Source organism: Physeter macrocephalus, chromosome 1 (genome assembly GCF_002837175.3).
Source record: "Physeter macrocephalus isolate SW-GA chromosome 1, ASM283717v5, whole genome shotgun sequence".
Classification (NCBI taxonomy): Eukaryota; Metazoa; Chordata; class Mammalia; order Artiodactyla; family Physeteridae; genus Physeter; species Physeter macrocephalus.
In genome coordinates, this window is record NC_041214.2 from 90,441,641 (window position 1) to 90,462,030 (window position 20,390).

At 43.0% G+C, this 20,390-nt stretch overlaps 1 protein-coding gene across 6 annotated transcripts in view; it reads right to left on the reverse strand.

Moving 5' to 3' along the window:
- Positions 1–20,390, reverse strand: part of KALRN (kalirin RhoGEF kinase) — a 683,571-nt gene that overhangs the window by 397,121 nt on the left and 266,060 nt on the right. For all 6 annotated transcript variants that reach the window (XM_055084868.1, XM_055084895.1, XM_055084874.1 and 3 more), the window contains exon 7: positions 791–982. In XM_055084868.1, the coding sequence (XP_054940843.1) occupies positions 791–982 (192 nt within the window). The remainder of the gene's footprint in view (positions 1–790; positions 983–20,390) is intronic.

Genomic DNA, 20,390 nt, shown 5'->3' on the forward strand with positions numbered 1-20,390 from the left:
CTGTGTAGAACACACTTCTGAGCGTCCCACTGGGAGATGAGGGATCTGGGGTATTTATGCACAAGTCCCATCACTCATGGTTGAAGGTCTCTCCTGGAGTTACTCCCTGGCATTTCCAGCCTGACCTACACACAGGCCAAGCATAGTCCCCAGGTCAGAGAGTGACCACGGGCAGAGAAACACAGGAAGCTGTCGCTGTGCATGGGAACCGTCTGCAGATGACCCTCGGGGAGGGCCATCTCTGTAAAATGGGTTAGTAATGTCACTGGCCAATGCCAGTAAGTAAATGGCAACAAGTGATTATTATTTCTGTCCACTGTATTATTATTACATTATTATTATCCACAGCAAATGCTTCATGTAAACTTAGTTGCCCCCTGTTCTCAGCACTCAATGATCAGTTTAGTTTCACCCCTTTGGTCTATGCTTATGGAATGCAAACTAAGCAGTCAACACACACACACACACACATGCGCATGCGTGTGCGCGTGCGCATGCACACACACGTCCAACGATAAACTACTAAGCAGAATAGTTAGCTCTGGGTTTCTTCCTGTCTGAATGTTAAGCAAAGCCTCCAAGAGTTACCAATGTCTCTTTGGGTACACAGAGGCCATGACAGTAGTAGAACATGGGTTATTGTCAAAACTACTCAGCAGAGTCTTTGGTGTTTCAAAAAGAGAGGAGGGGCTCTCTACACCTCAGTGTATGTCCTCCCAGCCTGCCCTGCCCCTGCCCCTGCCCCTCCGCTTCCCACCACCAGCGGCCACAGCAGCTCCCTTGGCCTTACCTGCTCAGCCTTCTGATGGAACACAGCAGACATGGCGAGGATGGTGCTGCGCTCATCCAGAGCGGCCGCAAAGCTCTTCCACTCCTGGTCTAGCTGCGTGGAGATCTGCTTGATTTGCTGTGAGGCGTAGTGGCCGGCCTCTGAGAGGCGGGAAGCCACGGACATGATGCGGTTGATGTTGACATAGGCGTTCTGGGAAGCAAGGGACAGCAGGTGCTTAGTGGGGCAGGCTGAAAAGGCAACCACAGAGCACCCTGGGGTGGGGGAATATGTGGGGAAGGAGGCTACCCAAAACAAAAAGTTTGAGAGAGGCTAGTATCGGCCTCATTAACATATCCATTTTGAGCCCAAAGGAGGTCTTTGTTTATATTATGAAATTTCAGCAGATGGCAAGTACAGTAACTGAGCCCTTTCATTTTGAGGACCAACATAGTTTTTGTGCCAAATATTAATGCCCATGAATGCAGTCACTTTACATGGACTACCTTAATACTCCTCACAATCATCTTATGAGGTCATGCCATGGGGACAGCATGGTACTTCCAAGAGTTTCTCTCCGGAAGCAACGGCTCAGACCAGGGCAAAAGCCGGAGGAGGCAAAGGCACCTCTCTCAACTCAGGAGAGAGCTGTACCCAGGGCATTACTTCCAACTACAACAGGGCAGCAGTGCTCATCAAAGAGGGCAAAGGACACATGTCACAGGATGACCACACATCTTCCTACCACCAAGTGAAGACTTTGCTGCCCCCTGTTCCTACCCCCACCAAGAGAGCAGGTGAATGAATAAATACAGAGAGCATATGAAGCCACAATATCCATGCTAAAAATAAGATCTGTGGAGCTCTTTCTTATCCCTATGTGACTTAGGAACATCTCCCCACCTGACCCCAAAAAGGCATCTGTGGGGCTCTCCTGGCCCTGCTGATTCCTCTCACCCTGTGTTTTGTTTACATTCATTCCCATCTTTGATTGCCAATTAAAAATTCATGACCATGTGTGTCATTCCTTACTAGGTCAGCAGAAAACTCTACAGGAAGAAAGAAGACAAAAAAACACACACAAACGCACAAACAAAGACAGTAGTGAGCATGATTATTTTTAACTGCTACCTCCTATTAATTGTCTGAGGTGTCAAAACAATCAAGTAATATTGTGGCACCTACAGGGAGTTTTTCTGACTCACACAATGTCTGTCTGAAGGAGGACTAGGGTGGCACGTTGCTTGCACACCTTTGTTCTTTGTTATGAATCTTCTGATATGATAATAAATATTCTTCAGCAACGGCATTTTCTCTTGGCTCTATTAGCTCAGCGGTAGTTCATTAATAATGGGTAAGTTTTTTTTTTGCGGTACGCGGGCCTCTCACTGCTGTGGCCTCTCCCGTTGTGGAGCACAGGCTCAGCGGCCATGGATCATGGGCCCAGCCGGAATATAACAGAAATAATCTCAAGAACATAGAAAATAATAAAATCTAGTAAAATAATTGAAAATGATGAGTTTTGAGTATTTATTACCTTGGCTTTTAATGTGATATATTTAATTTAAATTTATATAGTTTAAAGTAATGGCTATGTTTAACAACCAGCTCATAAAGTTCCTGAAAATTTAACCATTGGCTCTCCCTAAGCTGGTTAGAGTCAGCTCCTACATGCCACTGGATCTTAGGCAGGTTACCTAATCTCTCTGAGCTTCCCTGCTCCTCTCTGTGTAGAACACACTTCTGAGCGTCCCACTGGGAGATGAGGGATCTGGGGTATTTATGCACAAGTCCCATCACTCATGGTTGAAGGTCTCTCCTGGAGTTACTCCCTGGCATTTCCAGCCTGACCTACACACAGGCCAAGCATAGTCCCCAGGTCAGAGAGTGACCACGGGCAGAGAAACACAGGAAGCTGTCGCTGTGCATGGGAACCGTCTGCAAATGACCCTCGGGGAGGACTGAGGGGATATGAGTGGGACATTGGCAGCATCTAGTAAAGCTGCCCTTCCAAACTGGATTTGAATCCTGGAAACCCTCCCCATGCCGCACACATTTCTCCAACTCTATCTAGTGTGGTTGGGTTTTCTTGTCCTGGGAAAGACCTTCGTATCCTTTGGCCAGAAGAGAAGCAAGAACAGCAATAAGATCAGGGCATGGCCTGTCCCCCGGGTCTCTCATGTGCATCTTACGGATGGCTGGCCCTTTGTCATCACTGCCTGTTTATATTCTCTCCCCACAGGGAAGTTGGGGAGGTGTGTTTCTGCTCACTTTCAGGAAGAACTTTCTAGCTATTAGAGATGTTGAACTGTGGCTGCCTCTGGAGGCTGTTAACACCTTGTCACTCCTTCAAATATTTATGGAGAGTGGGCCAGGCTCTGTGTTGGGGGCTGTGGGAGATCAAAGACAAAGAGGAAAGAGACAGAATTCCTGCCCTCAGGGGCTCACAGCTGAGACTTAAAAAAAGTCCTCAAATAACTGTAATTTAAGCAAAATGAAGTAAGTGTTATGACAGAGGTAGAGGCAACTCGCAGTGGGATGCAGGGGGAAGGGATATGAACCACTGGCAAGGATGTTGAGAAGGGACTTCCTGCACAGAAGGGGGTGGTGAGGTTGGCAGTCCTCCAAGGCCCCCTTCAACCCTTAAGCCTGTGATCATAAATGAAAGCTATAAACAAACAAACAAAAAAATACCACAGCTTACATTTCACATTCTAGAGACTAGCACAGTCAATGCCTTTTTGTTTCCTTATCAGTGGGCAGAGAGATGTCTTACTAAAGCTAACAAATGATTACACTTCACACAAGAAGTAGAGGCAGTATTCCTCACAAAAGAGGGATAAGTATAATGTTGACTCATGAATTTGCTCATTGCTCTTCTCTACAGCCCCTTTGAAGAACAGCAAAACACTGCAGGCAAGTCACATGGCCCAAGTTGATCATCACCTTCTTTATCTCCCTCCAGCTTAGAACCTGAGACAAGTAGGCAGAGAGATTCTAAACTGGAGTCACAAACCAAATGACACGAGAAGGATGGCGGAGAAGGTCTCACATGACTTAAAAGGACAGAGCAAGGTTAAGAGTCCAAATAAACAGGGTGCTTAGTCGTTAGGCACAAATGACATGTCATGGCCTTGAGTCAATCCCTTTGTGTAGTTTTTCTGTGTCACTGTTTATGCCTCTGTTAAAGAGCACCTGGCACTCCCGTCTGTCCTGGGGACGTGGCCCGTGGGAATGGATATTTTGACTCTTCATGGCCTTTCCATTTTCTACCAGCTGCCTCCTCTATGCCCTCCCACCTGCCGGGCTCTGCCATTCTTCCCTGCCAGCCTTCAATGCCCTTCCAGCTGCAGAGCCGTCCGTCAGTCAAGGGCATCAACAGCAACGGCATTTTCTCTTGGCTCTATTAGCTCAGCGGTAGTTCATTAATAATGGGTAAGTTTTTTTTTTCGTTTTTTTTTTGCGGTACGCGGGCCTCTCACTGCTGTGGCCTCTCCCGTTGTGGAGCACAGGCTCAGCGGCCATGGATCATGGGCCCAGCCGCTCCGCGGCATGTGGGATCTTCCGGGACCGGGGCACGAACCCGTGTCCCCTGCGTCGGCGGGCGGATTCTCAACCACTGCGCCACCAGGGAAGCCCCAATAATGGGTAAGTTTAATGAAGGTTCTTTATTTTCCTATCTCTCTTCCCTCATGGTCCGCATTCATGTTCACTGTCCTGACCTCAAGCACTGCATCCCACACCTGAGCCAGGTTGATAAGGTCTCTCTTCATTTAAATGGTCTCTGTGGAAGTTTAAGAGGTTAAGTGAAGCACTTGAACACAAATCCATCCTGATGTGTAAGGATCCCCATGCGTAACTTCCGTCTTTAGTCTGGCCTGAGAACTTTCTGGCTAGTACGTTTCCTTAACAGAACTAGAATATTACTAACTCTTATTATTTGAAATAACTATGCTTCAAAGACTTAGGAATCATTATCAGTCCTGTTTTCTGAGTTAGGACATGGATTCTTCTTAAAATTAAACTCTATTTATAGAACTGACAGAAAAACCAACTCTGAATTAGAAATAGAAGGAAAGAAACGGGGGGAATAAAGACATATACTCATTTTAATAGTTCTGTCTTTTTTTTTTTTTTTTTTTGCAACCACTGCGCCACCAGGGAAGCCCCAATAGTTCTGTCTTTTAAGGGACTAACATTAGGATTTCCACCAAATTTCCTGCTTGGGTTTCACCCAAAGCAGACCTTGAAACAAGGATTTGGGGCAGACTGTTTATTTGTGTGTGATCCCAGAAAGCACAGTGAGGGAGTAGGCAAGTCAAAGAGGGAAGGGAGGCAAATAAAGAAAGGATGTGTCCGTTAGTGGGTTACTGCTGTGAGCACTTGGGGGTCATCTCTCCTGAAACCTTTGAGAGACTGTGTAGAACACACTTCTGAGCGTCCCACTGGGAGATGAGGGATCTGGGGTATTTATGCACAAGTCCCATCACTCATGGTTGAAGGTCTCTCCTGGAGTTACTCCCTGGCATTTCCAGCCTGACCTACACACAGGCCAAGCACAGTCCCCAGGTCAGAGAGTGACCACGGGCAGAGAAACACAGGAAGCTGTCGCTGTGCATGGGAACCGTCTGCAAATGACCCTCGGGGAGGACTGAGGGGATATGAGTGGGACATTGGCAGCATCTAGTAAAGCTGCCCTTCCAAACTGGATTTGAATCCTGGAAACCCTCCCCATGCCGCACACATTTCTCCAACTCTATCTAGTGTGGTTGGGTTTTCTTGTCCTGGGAAAGACCTTCGTATCCTTTGGCCAGAAGAGAAGCAAGAACAGCAATAAGATCAGGGCATGGCCTGTCCCCCGGGTCTCTCATGTGCATCTTACGGATGGCTGGCCCTTTGTCATCACTGCCTGTTTATATTCTCTCCCCACAGGGAAGTTGGGGAGGTGTGTTTCTGCTCACTTTCAGGAAGAACTTTCTAGCTATTAGAGATGTTGAACTGTGGCTGCCTCTGGAGGCTGTTAACACCTTGTCACTCCTTCAAATATTTATGGAGAGTGGGCCAGGCTCTGTGTTGGGGGCTGTGGGAGATCAAAGACAAAGAGGAAAGAGACAGAATTCCTGCCCTCAGGGGCTCACAGCTGAGACTTAAAAAAAGTCCTCAAATAACTGTAATTTAAGCAAAATGAAGTAAGTGTTATGACAGAGGTAGAGGCAACTCGCAGTGGGATGCAGGGGGAAGGGATATGAACCACTGGCAAGGATGTTGAGAAGGGACTTCCTGCACAGAAGGGGGTGGTGAGGTTGGCAGTCCTCCAAGGCCCCCTTCAACCCTTAAGCCTGTGATCATAAATGAAAGCTATAAACAAACAAACAAAAAAATACCACAGCTTACATTTCACATTCTAGAGACTAGCACAGTCAATGCCTTTTTGTTTCCTTATCAGTGGGCAGAGAGATGTCTTACTAAAGCTAACAAATGATTACACTTCACACAAGAAGTAGAGGCAGTATTCCTCACAAAAGAGGGATAAGTATAATGTTGACTCATGAATTTGCTCATTGCTCTTCTCTACAGCCCCTTTGAAGAACAGCAAAACACTGCAGGCAAGTCACATGGCCCAAGTTGATCATCACCTTCTTTATCTCCCTCCAGCTTAGAACCTGAGACAAGTAGGCAGAGAGATTCTAAACTGGAGTCACAAACCAAATGACACGAGAAGGATGGCGGAGAAGGTCTCACATGACTTAAAAGGACAGAGCAAGGTTAAGAGTCCAAATAAACAGGGTGCTTAGTCGTTAGGCACAAATGACATGTCATGGCCTTGAGTCAATCCCTTTGTGTAGTTTTTCTGTGTCACTGTTTATGCCTCTGTTAAAGAGCACCTGGCACTCCCGTCTGTCCTGGGGACGTGGCCCGTGGGAATGGATATTTTGACTCTTCATGGCCTTTCCATTTTCTACCAGCTGCCTCCTCTATGCCCTCCCACCTGCCGGGCTCTGCCATTCTTCCCTGCCAGCCTTCAATGCCCTTCCAGCTGCAGAGCCGTCCGTCAGTCAAGGGCATCAACGTTGCTGGGTCAGGAGTCAGATGTGAGTTCTGGTCCAGCCCTGGCACTCGCTTAAGATGTCACTTGCCTCCTCTGTGCCTCAGCTTCCTCACCTGTAAGATGAACTAAAGATCTCAGACATTCCATTTCTGAGTAAGCAGTGTCCAGTGTCGGCGCCATATAACCAGGCCTCCAGGTGTACCCCGTTCATGGAGGGCACGCAGATTGAACGTAGAGAGAACTTAGGGGGTCACAGTCTTCTTCTGTCTCATCTACAGTGCCTGGGGGAATATTAACTAAATCTAGACCTCATTCTATGGAGGAGGTGGGGCATATACTGAAGCAACAAGGGAAACAAATCTGTCAAGTGTCCACGTGCAATGGGATGGTTTTAAACAGAAGAGGAACGTGATCTGGTTTATGCTTTCAAAAAACTGCTCTTTTCACTAAAGGGCTGGCAAGGGGACACCTACGTGGAGTGAGACCAAGAAGAGCAGTGCAGCCCACCCCAGAGGGACATGTAGCCCAGCCTCGGCTGTCCACATGCCTCAGCCCCTCAGCCCAGCTCTGCTTTCTGCCCTGTCGTGCCAGGGCCACAGCTCGAGCTGGGTGACCAAGGGCCAGCTGCTCCCTTCCCCCTCTTCTCTGCAGCCCCTTCCCCTGAGCCGAGCTGCCTAGACTAACCAGCTTCCCTGGTCAGAAGTTAACAACATGACTAATAATTCTAGCTTAGTGAGTATCTTCTTAAACTCTTACCTCAAAACTGCTTTATGAATTTAAACCCCCCACACCATACCAGTGCTGCTATTATTATTATCATTATTCAAAGTATTGCACTGTCCAAGGTTCAAACACGATCTACCCTGCAGAATGCAATGCACCTGCAGCTTGGTCTGCTGCATTCTCCACCCCACCCTATCTCCCCTCAAAGGCTCTCCTCCGATCATTTTGGTCACAAATAGGAAAAATAACTAAATTCCAACAGAATCTTCCTAACTCAAAACTCTCTATATTTACACCCTGCCCCCACTTTTGTTGCCTACAAAATTCTCTGTTTTCTCATTTCACTCCTGCAGCCATTAAATGGAGATCACAGGATGGATGGCTAGAACCTTCTCCTGAGGTCTTGTCTCCTGCTGTGATTAACTGAAATCTATGGAACAAAGTCATTCTGCTGAAAGAACTACTTGGCAGAATCTTTTAACCTGGCTGAAGCTTGATGAAAGTTTTCAGCCCTGCCAAAGGCTTTCACTTTGAACCTGGCTCCTGGCTGCCCTGACTGGCTACAAAAATATGCAAAGTTGCTTGCAAGATAATGATAACTCTCCACTTAAAAACCCAGCTAAATTTTCTCTTTAAATGTAGTCTCTTATGTGGTATACTCTGAAAGAGATACTGGCTCTTCTAGAAATAATCATTTGATGCAAGCTACCATTTTGGTAACCCTAGGGTCTGTGTCAGGGGCTGATTGTAAGAGCAGATCATTTCTGAGTACATGTATTATTTGAATCCCATTCACTTCACTCCTAAAATAAGGAGTGAATTTTACACTCCTGTGGTTGTAGGTCCCCACCCTGAATCATAAACTCCCTCCTGTGGGTTACATGAGATAACATAAAGCATCCAGTCAGTTGCCTGGCATATAACTGATAACTCAAAGAATGTCATATCTTTTCCCACATCCAATTCCAGCACATTGGTGTTAACTCTCCAAGTTAATTGCAAACCAAATCAAAGTATTAGTAAAAAGTAAAACAAAAGAAAAATCTATTAACTATTCCAACTAGAGACAAATATTCCAATGAGTCCAGAGTCCCACTGTATTTCACAGAAAGCTTGCCACAAAGTCCCCTACTCTTCCTGAGGAACACTCCCTTGCACAGGAGCCTGCCACATGGGCCCAGCCCCACAGCAGGCAAAGCTGTCCTAGCTGCCTGTCAGGCCACTGCCCTGCAAACTACAGCCCCTGTATTGGCAGATGCCCTACCCCTAGGATTCAAGAGTCTAGGGCCCTGAACTGTCCACAGGTCTGTCTTTGACCCAGAAAGATTGGAGAGTTCAGAATCAGCCAGTGACTAGCTCTGTGATCCATGCCCTTTCAATCTTAAGTCAGAAAAATAGAGGCCTTTGTCTCTTGGGATAGCCTTCTTAAGGTATCTCAACTACCTTGACATGTGTGAGCCACACCCAGAGCACCCAGAAGTGGGAGTGTCCCATGTTCACACAAGGGGACAGATCCATCTCCTTATCACTGGCCGTACTGCAAAAGGTGGCCGAAGCCTCCCCAGGCCAGGTGTTGGTGGCCTGTCACTTTGTTGTCCAGGGGGGACGTTTCTCCTCCTCACCTCCAGCACAGCAGAGGGGAGTCACTTCAGAGCTGTCTCATCTCTTCAAGGAATGAGTCCTGGGCACAGGGTTCTCAATTCCATTCTGCTCAATGGGGCTGCAGCTTTTAAATTATCCTCATGAAAACGGAAGTTGTGATCTGTCAGATCATCACAGAAGGTGAGGTCAACTACCACAGAGGGGCCACTTTCCTGAAAGGGGCTCAGTCCTCTAGAAAAGCCCTGGAGACCTTGTCTCTCCAAATCCAAAACTCCAGGGAGGGAGGCCAGGCAAACAACCGGCCAAGGGCCAGGGTACTCAGCAAAATCATTTGGGTCAAATGCAAACCGAATGTTAAATCAAAATGTGAACTATAAAATACATAAACAGTATAGCCTCAGCTGAGAAAAATATTATGCAAACCAGGGAAGCACACCCAAAGGTTACTGAATGCTATTTTCTACTAAATATGCATAGTGGTAGCGAGGTTGAGGGGAGACTTTTCTTTAGGGTCTTTTTCTCATCTTAATTCTCTTGTGTATAGAGAAGCTTTTTAAAAAAATAATTTTGAGATTTATATATATATATATATAACTATATATACACACACACACAGTAATTGGGGGGAAATGTTCTTAAAACTATACAGAGGAAATATACATTATTTTATCCCCCAGCCCTTTCCCTCCCCAGTCAAAACACCAAATGTCTATGAGTGATGGAGCTAAGGGAGAATTTATGTTCAACCTCCTAATTTTATCAAACTCATTCTCTTTACTGACACACAAAGGTTGTTTCTAGTTTTTGCTTTTTGGGTTTTCTTCCTCTCTACAAATAATGCTAGGGGTTGCAGTGTATTTTTAATTTTATTGGGTTGGCCAAAAAGTTCGTTCGGTTAACGAATACATTGTTCAATAAAGTTCTTGGTGAAAATGAAAAACGTCTTTATTTTTACTTAAAACCGAACGAACTTTTTGGCCAACCCAATAAAAGATTTGGTATTTAAAATATTTTTTTAGTTTTAAAAATTATTTTAATGTATCTTTAATTTTTTTAAAAATTTATTATTGTTTTATTTATTTGTTTATTTTTGGCTGCATTGGGTCTTTGTTGCTGTGCATCGGCTTTCTCTAGTTGCGGCCAGCAGGGGCTACTCTTCGTTGCGGTGCATGGGTTTCTCATTGCGGTGGCTTCTCTTGTTGCGGAGCACGGGCTCTAGGCGTGTGGGCTCAGTAGTTGTGGCATGCGGGCTCTAGAGCACAGGCTCAGCAGTTGTGGTGCACGGGCTTAGTTGCTCCGCGGCATGTGGGATCCTTCCGGACCAGGGCTCAAACCCATGTCCCCCGCATTGGCAGGTAGTTTCCCAACCACTGCGCCACCAGGGAAGCCCCCTATATCTTTAATTTTAATAGATTTGGTCAGGTTGCAATCCATGAAAGCTGTAACTACTCAAATGTCCCTGTATCTTTCTACTTTGGTAAAGCATTTTTTTTTTTACAAGTGAAGTACAATTTACGTACAAGTGAAATAGGCAAGTTTTAGTGAGCAAATTATGCTTTAAGAAGGAAGAGAATACAAACACACTTCCTTTAAAGGTTTTAGAAGCCAAGTTCATATAATAATCTCATTTTACAGTTAGAAAAAAAATAATAAAACCCAGACATTTCTTGCTTGAATCCACCTAGCAGGTGATTAAAAAATCTGTTTGATCAATTACGTGGTGTATTCAAAGTCACAAAAAGAGAGGCAAATTGGGACTAGACTCAGGTCTCCTGATTCCTAGTCTGCATGGTCCTTCTGCTTATACTACCTTTTTCTCATGCCCTGCAGATAATATTAAGTTAAGTTTTTGTTTTGTAACACTCAAAGAGAGCCATGAGGAGAATTATTTGGAGGTCTTCCCATACAGCTTTCAGAGGCTTCATGAGTAACATTCAGAATCAGTAAGAAATAGATTGTGCCAAAGCAATGGAAAAAGCTGAACCTCACCTCCTTTTTCCAGATTAATAGTACCATACGATCGCTTACATCTTTGCTAGTAGGAAACCCGCTTTGGGTCCTGAAGCTATTAAAGCATCAGCTTATGATTAATTAGTTGAACATTACCATGTAAACCTGCTGATCCCACCTCGAAACATATGGACACCGGGATAGGAACATCTGGAATAAGAACTGTCCACACTTGAAACTCTACTACAATAGCTATGAGATGCAGCGAGCTCTAAACGAAGCCTCTAACTTCTGCCTCCCTCAAACCACAGGGTGCCCTCTAGGGAACAAAACAGGGCAGCTGATGGATGACTATCTGGTCAGGGCTGGCCAAACAGTAGGTCAAACCATGTGGAAGCCATCTGTCACTGTCGGGCAGAGAGGAAAGAAGCTGGAACAGCCCTGGTGCTCAGCAAAGATAACACTGGCTTGTGAATCCCTCTGTCTCTCTCGCCTGGCTTGCTGTAGCGGTGTTTCCTCCAGCAATTGCCTTACAAACCATTAAGCAGCCATGAACACAAACGCCTGGCCATATGTCCGAGGGCCAAGGAAACCCAGGAGCAGATTTAAGTAAAAGAGAAAACCTTCTGTCTCTCCTCTCTCAGCTCTGAGTGAAACTTCCTTAAAAGGGTGAGTGTCTTTGTAGGAGGCATTATTGCAGGATTGAAATGGGAGGGAGGGGTGGGTACAGCTGGAATTAGATTCAGGGAGGCCAGCAGGGAAAGAGGCTGGAAACAATGTAGCTCTTCTGAGTTAGGATGTAGTCATTTCAGGCTGCCTTTAAGGTTGGAATGAGAGGCTATAAAACTTCACAGAAACACATTCACCAGAATTTTATTTCCCAGGCCTTTCTTCTGCATTTCTCTGAGCTATTCAGAGCTTGGTCCTGGCATCAGCGCAACCTGGGAACTGGTTAGAAATGCAGAATCTCAGGCCCTTTCCCGATCTTCTGGATCAGAATCTGCATTTTAACAAGATTGTCCCAAGTGATACATATGCACATTAAAGTTTGAGACGCTCTACAGATGGGAACTACGAGGAGCTGTCCCGAACAAGGAGAACTATTTCTTCTACCACTGCTGACCCTGACAATGATAAGAGCTGAACATTTGCCAAGCATAACATCATGCCAAATGTTGTGCTTAAAATGCATGATCACATTTCATCCTTACAACATCCCTGGCAAAGGTACCAACACTATCCTCCATTTATGGATGAGGTAGTGAGGCTCTGAGAAACTGAAATAACTTGCCTATGATCTCACAACTAGGAAGGAAATACAGAGCCACGGTTAGCACCAAGTGCCCATGTTCTTTCCCACTGTGCTGTTTTACTTTGCCATAAATGTGAAAGCAGTTGAGCCAACCAAAGATGTCCCTCAAGGGAGGTGATGGAGAGAAGTTGTTCCCAAAGATTCACAAACTCATATCCCAGAAAAATAGGGCTCCTGGAGAGAGAATTCAATAAAAATTTCTACTTCTCTGAAGCCTCCCCACTGGGGTCATCCTTGACTTGCCCTTGGAATTCCCAGAATAGCTCAGCTCCAGAATGGGCAGGAGCCTGGCAGATGCTTTTCTTGTCCTCTCCCTCCTTGGAAGAATAATCTCCTCCTGTAAATCCAAGGCCAGTAACCTTGAGGAACAGGTTCCTGTCTCCACAGAACCACAGTAAAGCTCAGGATTAAGGCAATTCTTTGCCCCTTTACTCAATATCACGATTTACTGTCAGAGTCTTAAATCTGCTATCCTATTTGTTTATTCAACTATTCATCCACTAATTCAAGGCACTGTGCAAGCAGGGAACAAGCAGACAAAACTCCTATGCTCATGGAGCTTACATTTTAGAAGAGTCAGACAATAAGGTAATATCTACTATATATTTCTTATTTCAGTGCTATACAAAATATAGCTGGGAAGAGGATAGAGCATGGTGGGGCTGGGAAGTGCTACTTAAGATAGAGAAGTCAGGGCAGGCTGACCCCTGAAACTGAGGGTGACACTGGAGCTTAGCCCTGAATGAAGTGAGAGAATAAACAGCCAGGAAGAGGCTCCAGGTAAGGAAACAGCAGGGGCAAAGACCACGAGGCAGGAATGACCTTGAAGCGTTCAAGAAACAGCAAGAAGCCCAGGGTGACTGGAGCAGATGAGTAGGTGGTAGAGGATGAGATTGGAAGGGTAACGGGCGTCCAGACCACATAGAGCCTCGTAAGCCATGGTAAGGGACTTCAGCTTTTATCCTGAGAAGGATTAAAGCATTTTGAGCACAGGAGTGACATACTTTTGGCAGGATCCCTAGGGCTGTTATGTTAAGAAGGGACTGTAAGGAAACAAAGGTGGAAGCAGGGAGACCAGATAGGAGCTACTACAATAGCCCAGGCAGGTAATGGCTGTGCAAGTGGTAACAAGTGGCCAGATTCTGGATATACTTTGAGGGCAGAACCAAGTGGACTTGCTGATGGAAATCCTTTAGTTCTTCCTCATTTCTGGGCCTCTGGTTGGGTCGTGAACTCTGACCTCTGTTTTGTTTTCTTTTTTTGGCACTGCTCCCTTCTCATCTGCCTATCTAGTCCCGACCTCTAAGTTCTTGAAGCTTCTGATTTGTAAACGTCTTGCCTGTATGTCCCTGATCAGTCTCTGTCCCTTGCCTGGTCGGCTATCAGCCATGCTCCAGAAAGGCATATGCAATGTTGCTGCTGCTTATTATTATCAGTACTTCATATTTGTGTCGTGCTTTACAGTTTAAGACCTTTCGTGTACATTATCCCATCTGACGTGCTAGGTTTCACAGACCATTTCATGCCTTTCATTCGGCTCCGGGAGACCTCAGAGAAGAGGCATGAGTCAGCTTTGGCTGAATTTCAGACAGATTAACTCCTTGGCAGCTACAGACCTGGCAGAGAGCAGGCACTGGCTGCATGTATGTCAAAGTGTGTGGGTAAATTGAGCTACAAGGCTCAGGGGGTAAACACCCAGAGAGTACAGCAAATATCCTGAGGGTAAGGGACATGCTGACAGAGGGCCCCCGAGAGTAGTGGACTAAAGCTAGAAAAAAGGTACCAAGGGTGTTGGGCAGAGAACCAGGAGTGAGGTGGAAGAGGAGAGAAACCTGTGCCCTGGAGCAGGTGAATGATCAGGAGAGAAGGCTGAACCAGGCCAGTGCCAGCCACGAGTCAAAAATCTGTATGGTCAGCCAAGCCCTGCAGGTCAGCTCAGAGAAGCCTTTCAGAAGGGACCTAGGCCACGTGACTGGGCAGCAAGGTGAGGGGAGCCAGCATTGTGCAGCAGGGTGACACTGAGTGGTACAGAGTGATGCTTTGCCTCTGCCAAGGAGCTTCCCTCTGTTTCTGGTTTGAATAGGGACCAATCCCCAAAACATGGCTGATTAAAGTCTGGTGGGTAAAGGAAAATGGGGCACCTGGAGAGGCTGGAGTAGGGAGCAAGGAACAGAGAGTAAAGACAGATACTTTCTCCCTGCATACTCCTGACCTTGAAGGGAAGTCCTCCAACTCCACAGATTAATTATCCAATAGCTTTAGAGTTTGACCCTAGGGCTAATGTCAGTTGGCTTATTTTCTCCGCCTGATTCAGTGATTCTCAGTCTGGTTCTCCACCTTGTACAGGTTTCCTGGGAGACATCCCAGCACAGTTAAATCAGAGTCCAGGGCAGTGGGGCCCCGATGTGGTGTTTTTTCAAAGCTCCCGAGGTGACTCCAGTGGGCCATCAGGATGAAGGGCTGCTGCCTTAGACATGTGCACCAGCTTCACTGGGCTTAGTTCAAAGCATACTCCTTTCTCCTTAGGACAATTCTAATGCTGACAATGGTGCCAAGAGCAAGGATCATAAATGGATCCTGAGCAGATCAGAAAATAAATCTAATCCTCCCACTGAGTTAGAAGAAAATGGAAATTCCACCCACAAGGCTGTTTGTGGAGACACAAACACTGCATCCCGTTCAACTCGATTAGTAAGAATAGGTCTGGTTGGTGATACACGAAGCATTTTACAAGCGCAGGTTTCCTTAGAAGGCCCGCCTTAGGGAATCTCAGTGCTAACAGAAAACACTGGATCACGTTCATTCTTGTCAGGGAAGGACACATTTTAATGGCTTTACTTCCATCTTTAGCATTAGAACCTCAGAAACAAAGATGCTTGAGGTCAGGTGGAACTTAAAAGACCATCCAGTGGTTCCTGGACTTTACTGTGCATCACCTGGGGACCCTGTAAGCATCCTGGTTCCCAGGCCCACCCCTGATGGAAACTATTGCTCTCATTCACCTTCTTTTCATGGCTGTTCAGCTTCTGCTCAAGTCATGTCCTGTAGGGTTCCCTCAGAAGTAAAGGCCATGCCTTGCCAGTTCTGCATCCTTGCTGCCAAACTCTGCTCCAGGTTGGTAACAGATGCTGTAACATGCTTAATATCCTATTCATTCAATGAGCATTTATTAGACACCTACTAGGTGCCAGGCGTTGTTACAGGCCCTGGAGATAGGGCTGTGAATGAAACAAAGCTCTGTCCTTAAGAGCTTATATCCTAGTGGGCAAAATTCTCCTCACATTAGGCATATGAATTTAAGGATGGCTAAACTGCAAGCTCCTTGAAGGCAGCTTTGTGTCTTGTGAATCTTGCTGTTCTTAGTGTCCAGCAAAGGGCAAAGAGAACACAACATCAAAAGTTTGTTGAATACACCAATGAGTGAGTGCCGAGTGGTGCACCCAGAGCCTCCTATCTCAGCTTTGCCAACACCACCATGGTTGGTGCCCATGCTCTGTCATGGTCATTACCTTCAACCATTAAGAAGATTATATCTTAAAGCTATCGGGAACTCATTTACAAAACATTCACTCTCCAGTTGTCTTTTTCTCTTCTTCCTCCTTATCCTTCTCCTCCCCCTCCCCCTTCTTAACAGTTGTATTGAGATATAATTCACATACCATACAATTCACCCATTTAAACTCAGTGTATATAACTCAGTGGGTTTTAGTATAATAGTATTTGGTATACAGATATGTGCAACCAACATCGCAGTCAATTTTACAACATTTTTATCGTTAAAAGAAACCCTGTACCCTTTCCTTTCACTACTGTTCCTCTATCCTCCATCCATCCCAAGCCTACTACTTTCTGTTTCTATAGGTTTGCCTATTCTAGACTGTTCATATAAATGGACTCATATAAATATGTGGTCTTTGGTGACTGGATTCTTTCACTTAGTAAGATGTTTTCAAAGTTCATCCATGTTAGAGCATGTAACAGCACTTCATTCCTTTTTATGCCAAATAATATTCTATTATATGTATACACCACATTTTGTTTATCCATTCATCAGTCAATGGACAATTGAGCCTTTTCCACCTTCTGGTTATTATTAATGTTTCCTTAAACATTTGGGTATAATGTATGGACTTTTGTATGGACATATGTTGTCATTTCTCTTGAGTATACACATAGCAGTTGCATCTCTGGGTCATAGGGTAACTTAATGTTTAACTGAGGAATTGCCAGACTCTATTCCAAATGGCCACACCATGTTACACTCCCTCAAGCATTGTATGAGGATTCTGATTTCTCAAGGTCCTCACTAACATTTGTTATTATCTGACTTTTTGATTATAGCTATCCTAAAGGATGTGAAAAGGTATCTCATTGTGGTTTTGATTTGCATTTCCCTCATGACTAACAGCTTTTCATGCACTTTCAAGCATCTTTTCATACACTTATTGATAATTTGTTTATCTTCTTGGGAGAAATGACTATTCAGATTCTTTGTCCATTTTTCCATTGGGTTACTTGTCTTTTTGTTATTGAGTTGGAAGAGTTCTTTATTCTCTTATTCTGTATTATAGATTCTAGATACAAGTCCCTTATCAGATAAATGAATTGCAAATATTTTCTCCCATTCTGTGAGCTGCCTTTTCACTTTCTTGATTGTAACTTTTGAATCACAAAAATTCTTAATTTTGATGAAGTCTAATTTATCTATTTTTTATTTAGTATGAGGTAAGGATCCAACTTCATTTTTTGCATGTGTCTAGCCAGTTGTCCCAGCACTATTTGTTGAAAAGACTATTCTTTCCACATTGAATGGTCATGGAACACTTGTCAAAAATCAGTTGACCACAGACATATGACTTTATTTATGGACTCTCAATTCTACTCCATTGATCTTTATGTCTATACTTATGCCAGTACCATACTGTCTTGATTACTGTGGTTTTGTGGTAAATTTTGAGATCAGGAAATATGAGTCCTCCAACTTTGTTCTTTTTAAAGATTATTTTGGCTACTCTGGGTCCCTTGCAATTCCATACAAATTTTAGAATCCACTAGTTAGCTTCTACAAAGAAGCCAGCTAGGATTCTGATAGAGATGTGCTGAATCTGTATATTAATTTGGGGAGCATGGCCATCTTAACAATATTTAAGTCTTTCACTCCATGAGTATGAGATGTTTTTCCCCTTATTTAGATCTTAAATTTCTTTCAACGTTTTATAGTTTTCAGAGTACAAGTTTTGCACTTTTGTTAAATTTTTCCCAAGTATTTTATGCTTTTGATGCTACTATAAATGGAATAGTTTTCTTAATTTCACTTCCAGATTGTTCACTGTGTGTAGAAATATCCTGAAATCTGAACTCATTTATTAATTCTAATAATTTACTAGTTCTAATAATTTTATAGTAAATGCCTTAGGATTTTCCATATACAAAATCATGACATCTGAGAATAGAGATAGTTTTACTTCTTCCTTTCTAATCTAGATGTCTATTCTTTTTCCTGAATAACTGTCCTGGCTAGAACTTCTGGTGTTAATTAGAAGTGGCAGACTTATCCTGTTCCTGATCCTAGGGAGAGGGTATCCAGTCTTTCACCATGAAGCATGATGTTAGCTGTGGGTTTTTCATAGGTGCCCTTAATCAGGCTGAGGAAGTTCTCTTCTAGTCCCAGTTTGTTGAGTGTTTTTATTATGAAAGGGTATTGAATTCTGTCAAATAGTTTTTCTGGGTCTATTGAGACAATCATGTGATTTTTGTTTTTTATTTTACTGATGTTAAACCAACCTCACAATCCTGGGGTAATTCCCAATTCATCATAGTATATAATTCTTTCTGTATGTTGCTAGATTTGGTTTGTTGTTAGCATTTTGTTGGACATTTTTACATCCATATTCATAAGCAATATTGGTCAGTAGCTTTCTTTTCTTTTGTAATGTTTTTGTTTGGTTTTGGTATCAAAGTAATACTAGCCTCATAGAAACAGTTGGGAGTATTTCCTCCTTTTCTATTTTTTTTTTTTGAAAAGCTTCTGAAGAATTAGTATTAACTCTGTAAATGTTTGATAGAATTCAGTGGTAAAGCCCTCTGGGCCTGGGTTTGTGTCCACTTCATCTAAGTTATCTAATTTATTGGTGTACAATTGTTTGTAGTATTCCTTTATAATCCTTTTTGTTTCTGTAAGGTTGGTAGTAATATCCCCTCTTTCATTTCTGATGCCAGTAATTTTTTTTCTTGGTTATTCTAGCTAAAGGTTTGTCAATTTTGTTGATCTTTTCAAAGAACCAGATTTTGGTTTCACTGATTTTTTTCTACTGTTTTTTTCTTCTCTATTCCATTACTTTTCACTCTAATCTTTATTACTTCCTTCCTTCTGTTTGTTTTAGGCTTAGTTTGCTCTTCTTTTTCTAGTGCCTTAAGGTGGAAGTTTAGGATATTAATTTAGATTTTTTTTTTCTTTTTTTCACTACAGGTATTTACAGCCATAAATTTCTCTCCGAGGATGGCTTTAGCTGCAGCCTATAAGTTTTGATAGGCTGTGTCTTCATTTTCATTCATTTTAAAGTATTTTCTAATTTCCCTTTTTATTACTTCTTTGATCCATTGTATATTTAAGAGAGTGTTATTTAATTTATACGTATTTCTGAATTCCCCAAATTTCTTTCTGTTGCTGATTTCTAATTTCATTCCACTGTGGTCAGAGAACGTATTTTATATTATTTTTATCCCTTTTATTTATTAAGATTTCTTTTATTGCCAATATATGGTCTATTCTGGGCAATGATTCATGTGCCTTTGAGAAGAATGTATAGTCTGCTGTGGTTGGGTGGAGTGTTCTATAGGTTGATTTGCTTTATAGTCTATTGCTTCATTCAAGTCTTCTACTTTCTTATTGATCTTCTGCTTAGCTGTTCTAACTATTATTAAAAGTGGGGTATGAAAGTCTCTATTATTTTTAAATTGTATTTCTCTCATCATTTTTGTCAGTTTTTGCTTCATTTATTTTGGTGTTACATTGTTAGGTACATATGCTTATAATTTTTATATCTTCCTGATGGAGTAACTCTTCCATCATTATAAAATGTTCCCCATTTCTCCAGTAACATTTTTGTTTTGTTTTGTTTTGAAGTCTATTTAAAAGTCTGTTATTAGTGTAGTCACTCTGGGTTTTCTTATGATTGCAGTTTTCACAATACATCTGTGTCCATCCGTTTACTTTCAATCTATCATAATCTTGAATCTAAAGTGTTTCTTCTATAGACAATAGATTGTTGGATCTTCCTTTTTTTAAAATCCATTTGACAATTTCTACCTTTGATTAGATTGTTTAACCTTTTCACATTTAATGGCATTATTGATATAGCTGGATTTATGCCTGCCATTTTACTTTTTCTATATGTCACATGTCTGTATTTATACCTCTGTTCTTTCTATAGTGCTTTCCTTTGTATTAAGTGAATATTTTATAATGTAGTCTTTTAATATCTTTGCTAACTTTTTTCTCTATATTTTTTTATTATTTTCTTAGCTGTTGTTCTAGGGTTTAACATGAATATCTTAACTTATGAGAATCAGCTTCAGAGGCATACTAACTTAATTCCACTGAGATATTAAAATGTCACTCCTGTATAGCTTTATTCCCTTTCCCCTCTTTTTTTTATTTTTGAATTTTATTTTATTTATTTTTTTAAACAGCAGGTTCTTATTAGTTACCCATTTTATACATATTAGTGTATATATGTCAATCCCAATCTCCCAATTCATCACACCACCACCACCACCCCTGCCACTTTCCCCCCTTGATGTCCATATGTTTGTTCTCTGCATCTGTGTCTCTATTTCTGCCTTGCAAACTGGTTCATCTGTACAATTTTTCTAGGTTCCACATATATGCGTTAATATACGATATTTGTTTTTCTCTTTCTGACTTATTTCACTCTGTATGACAGTCTCTAGATCCATCCACGTCTCTACAAATGACCCAATTT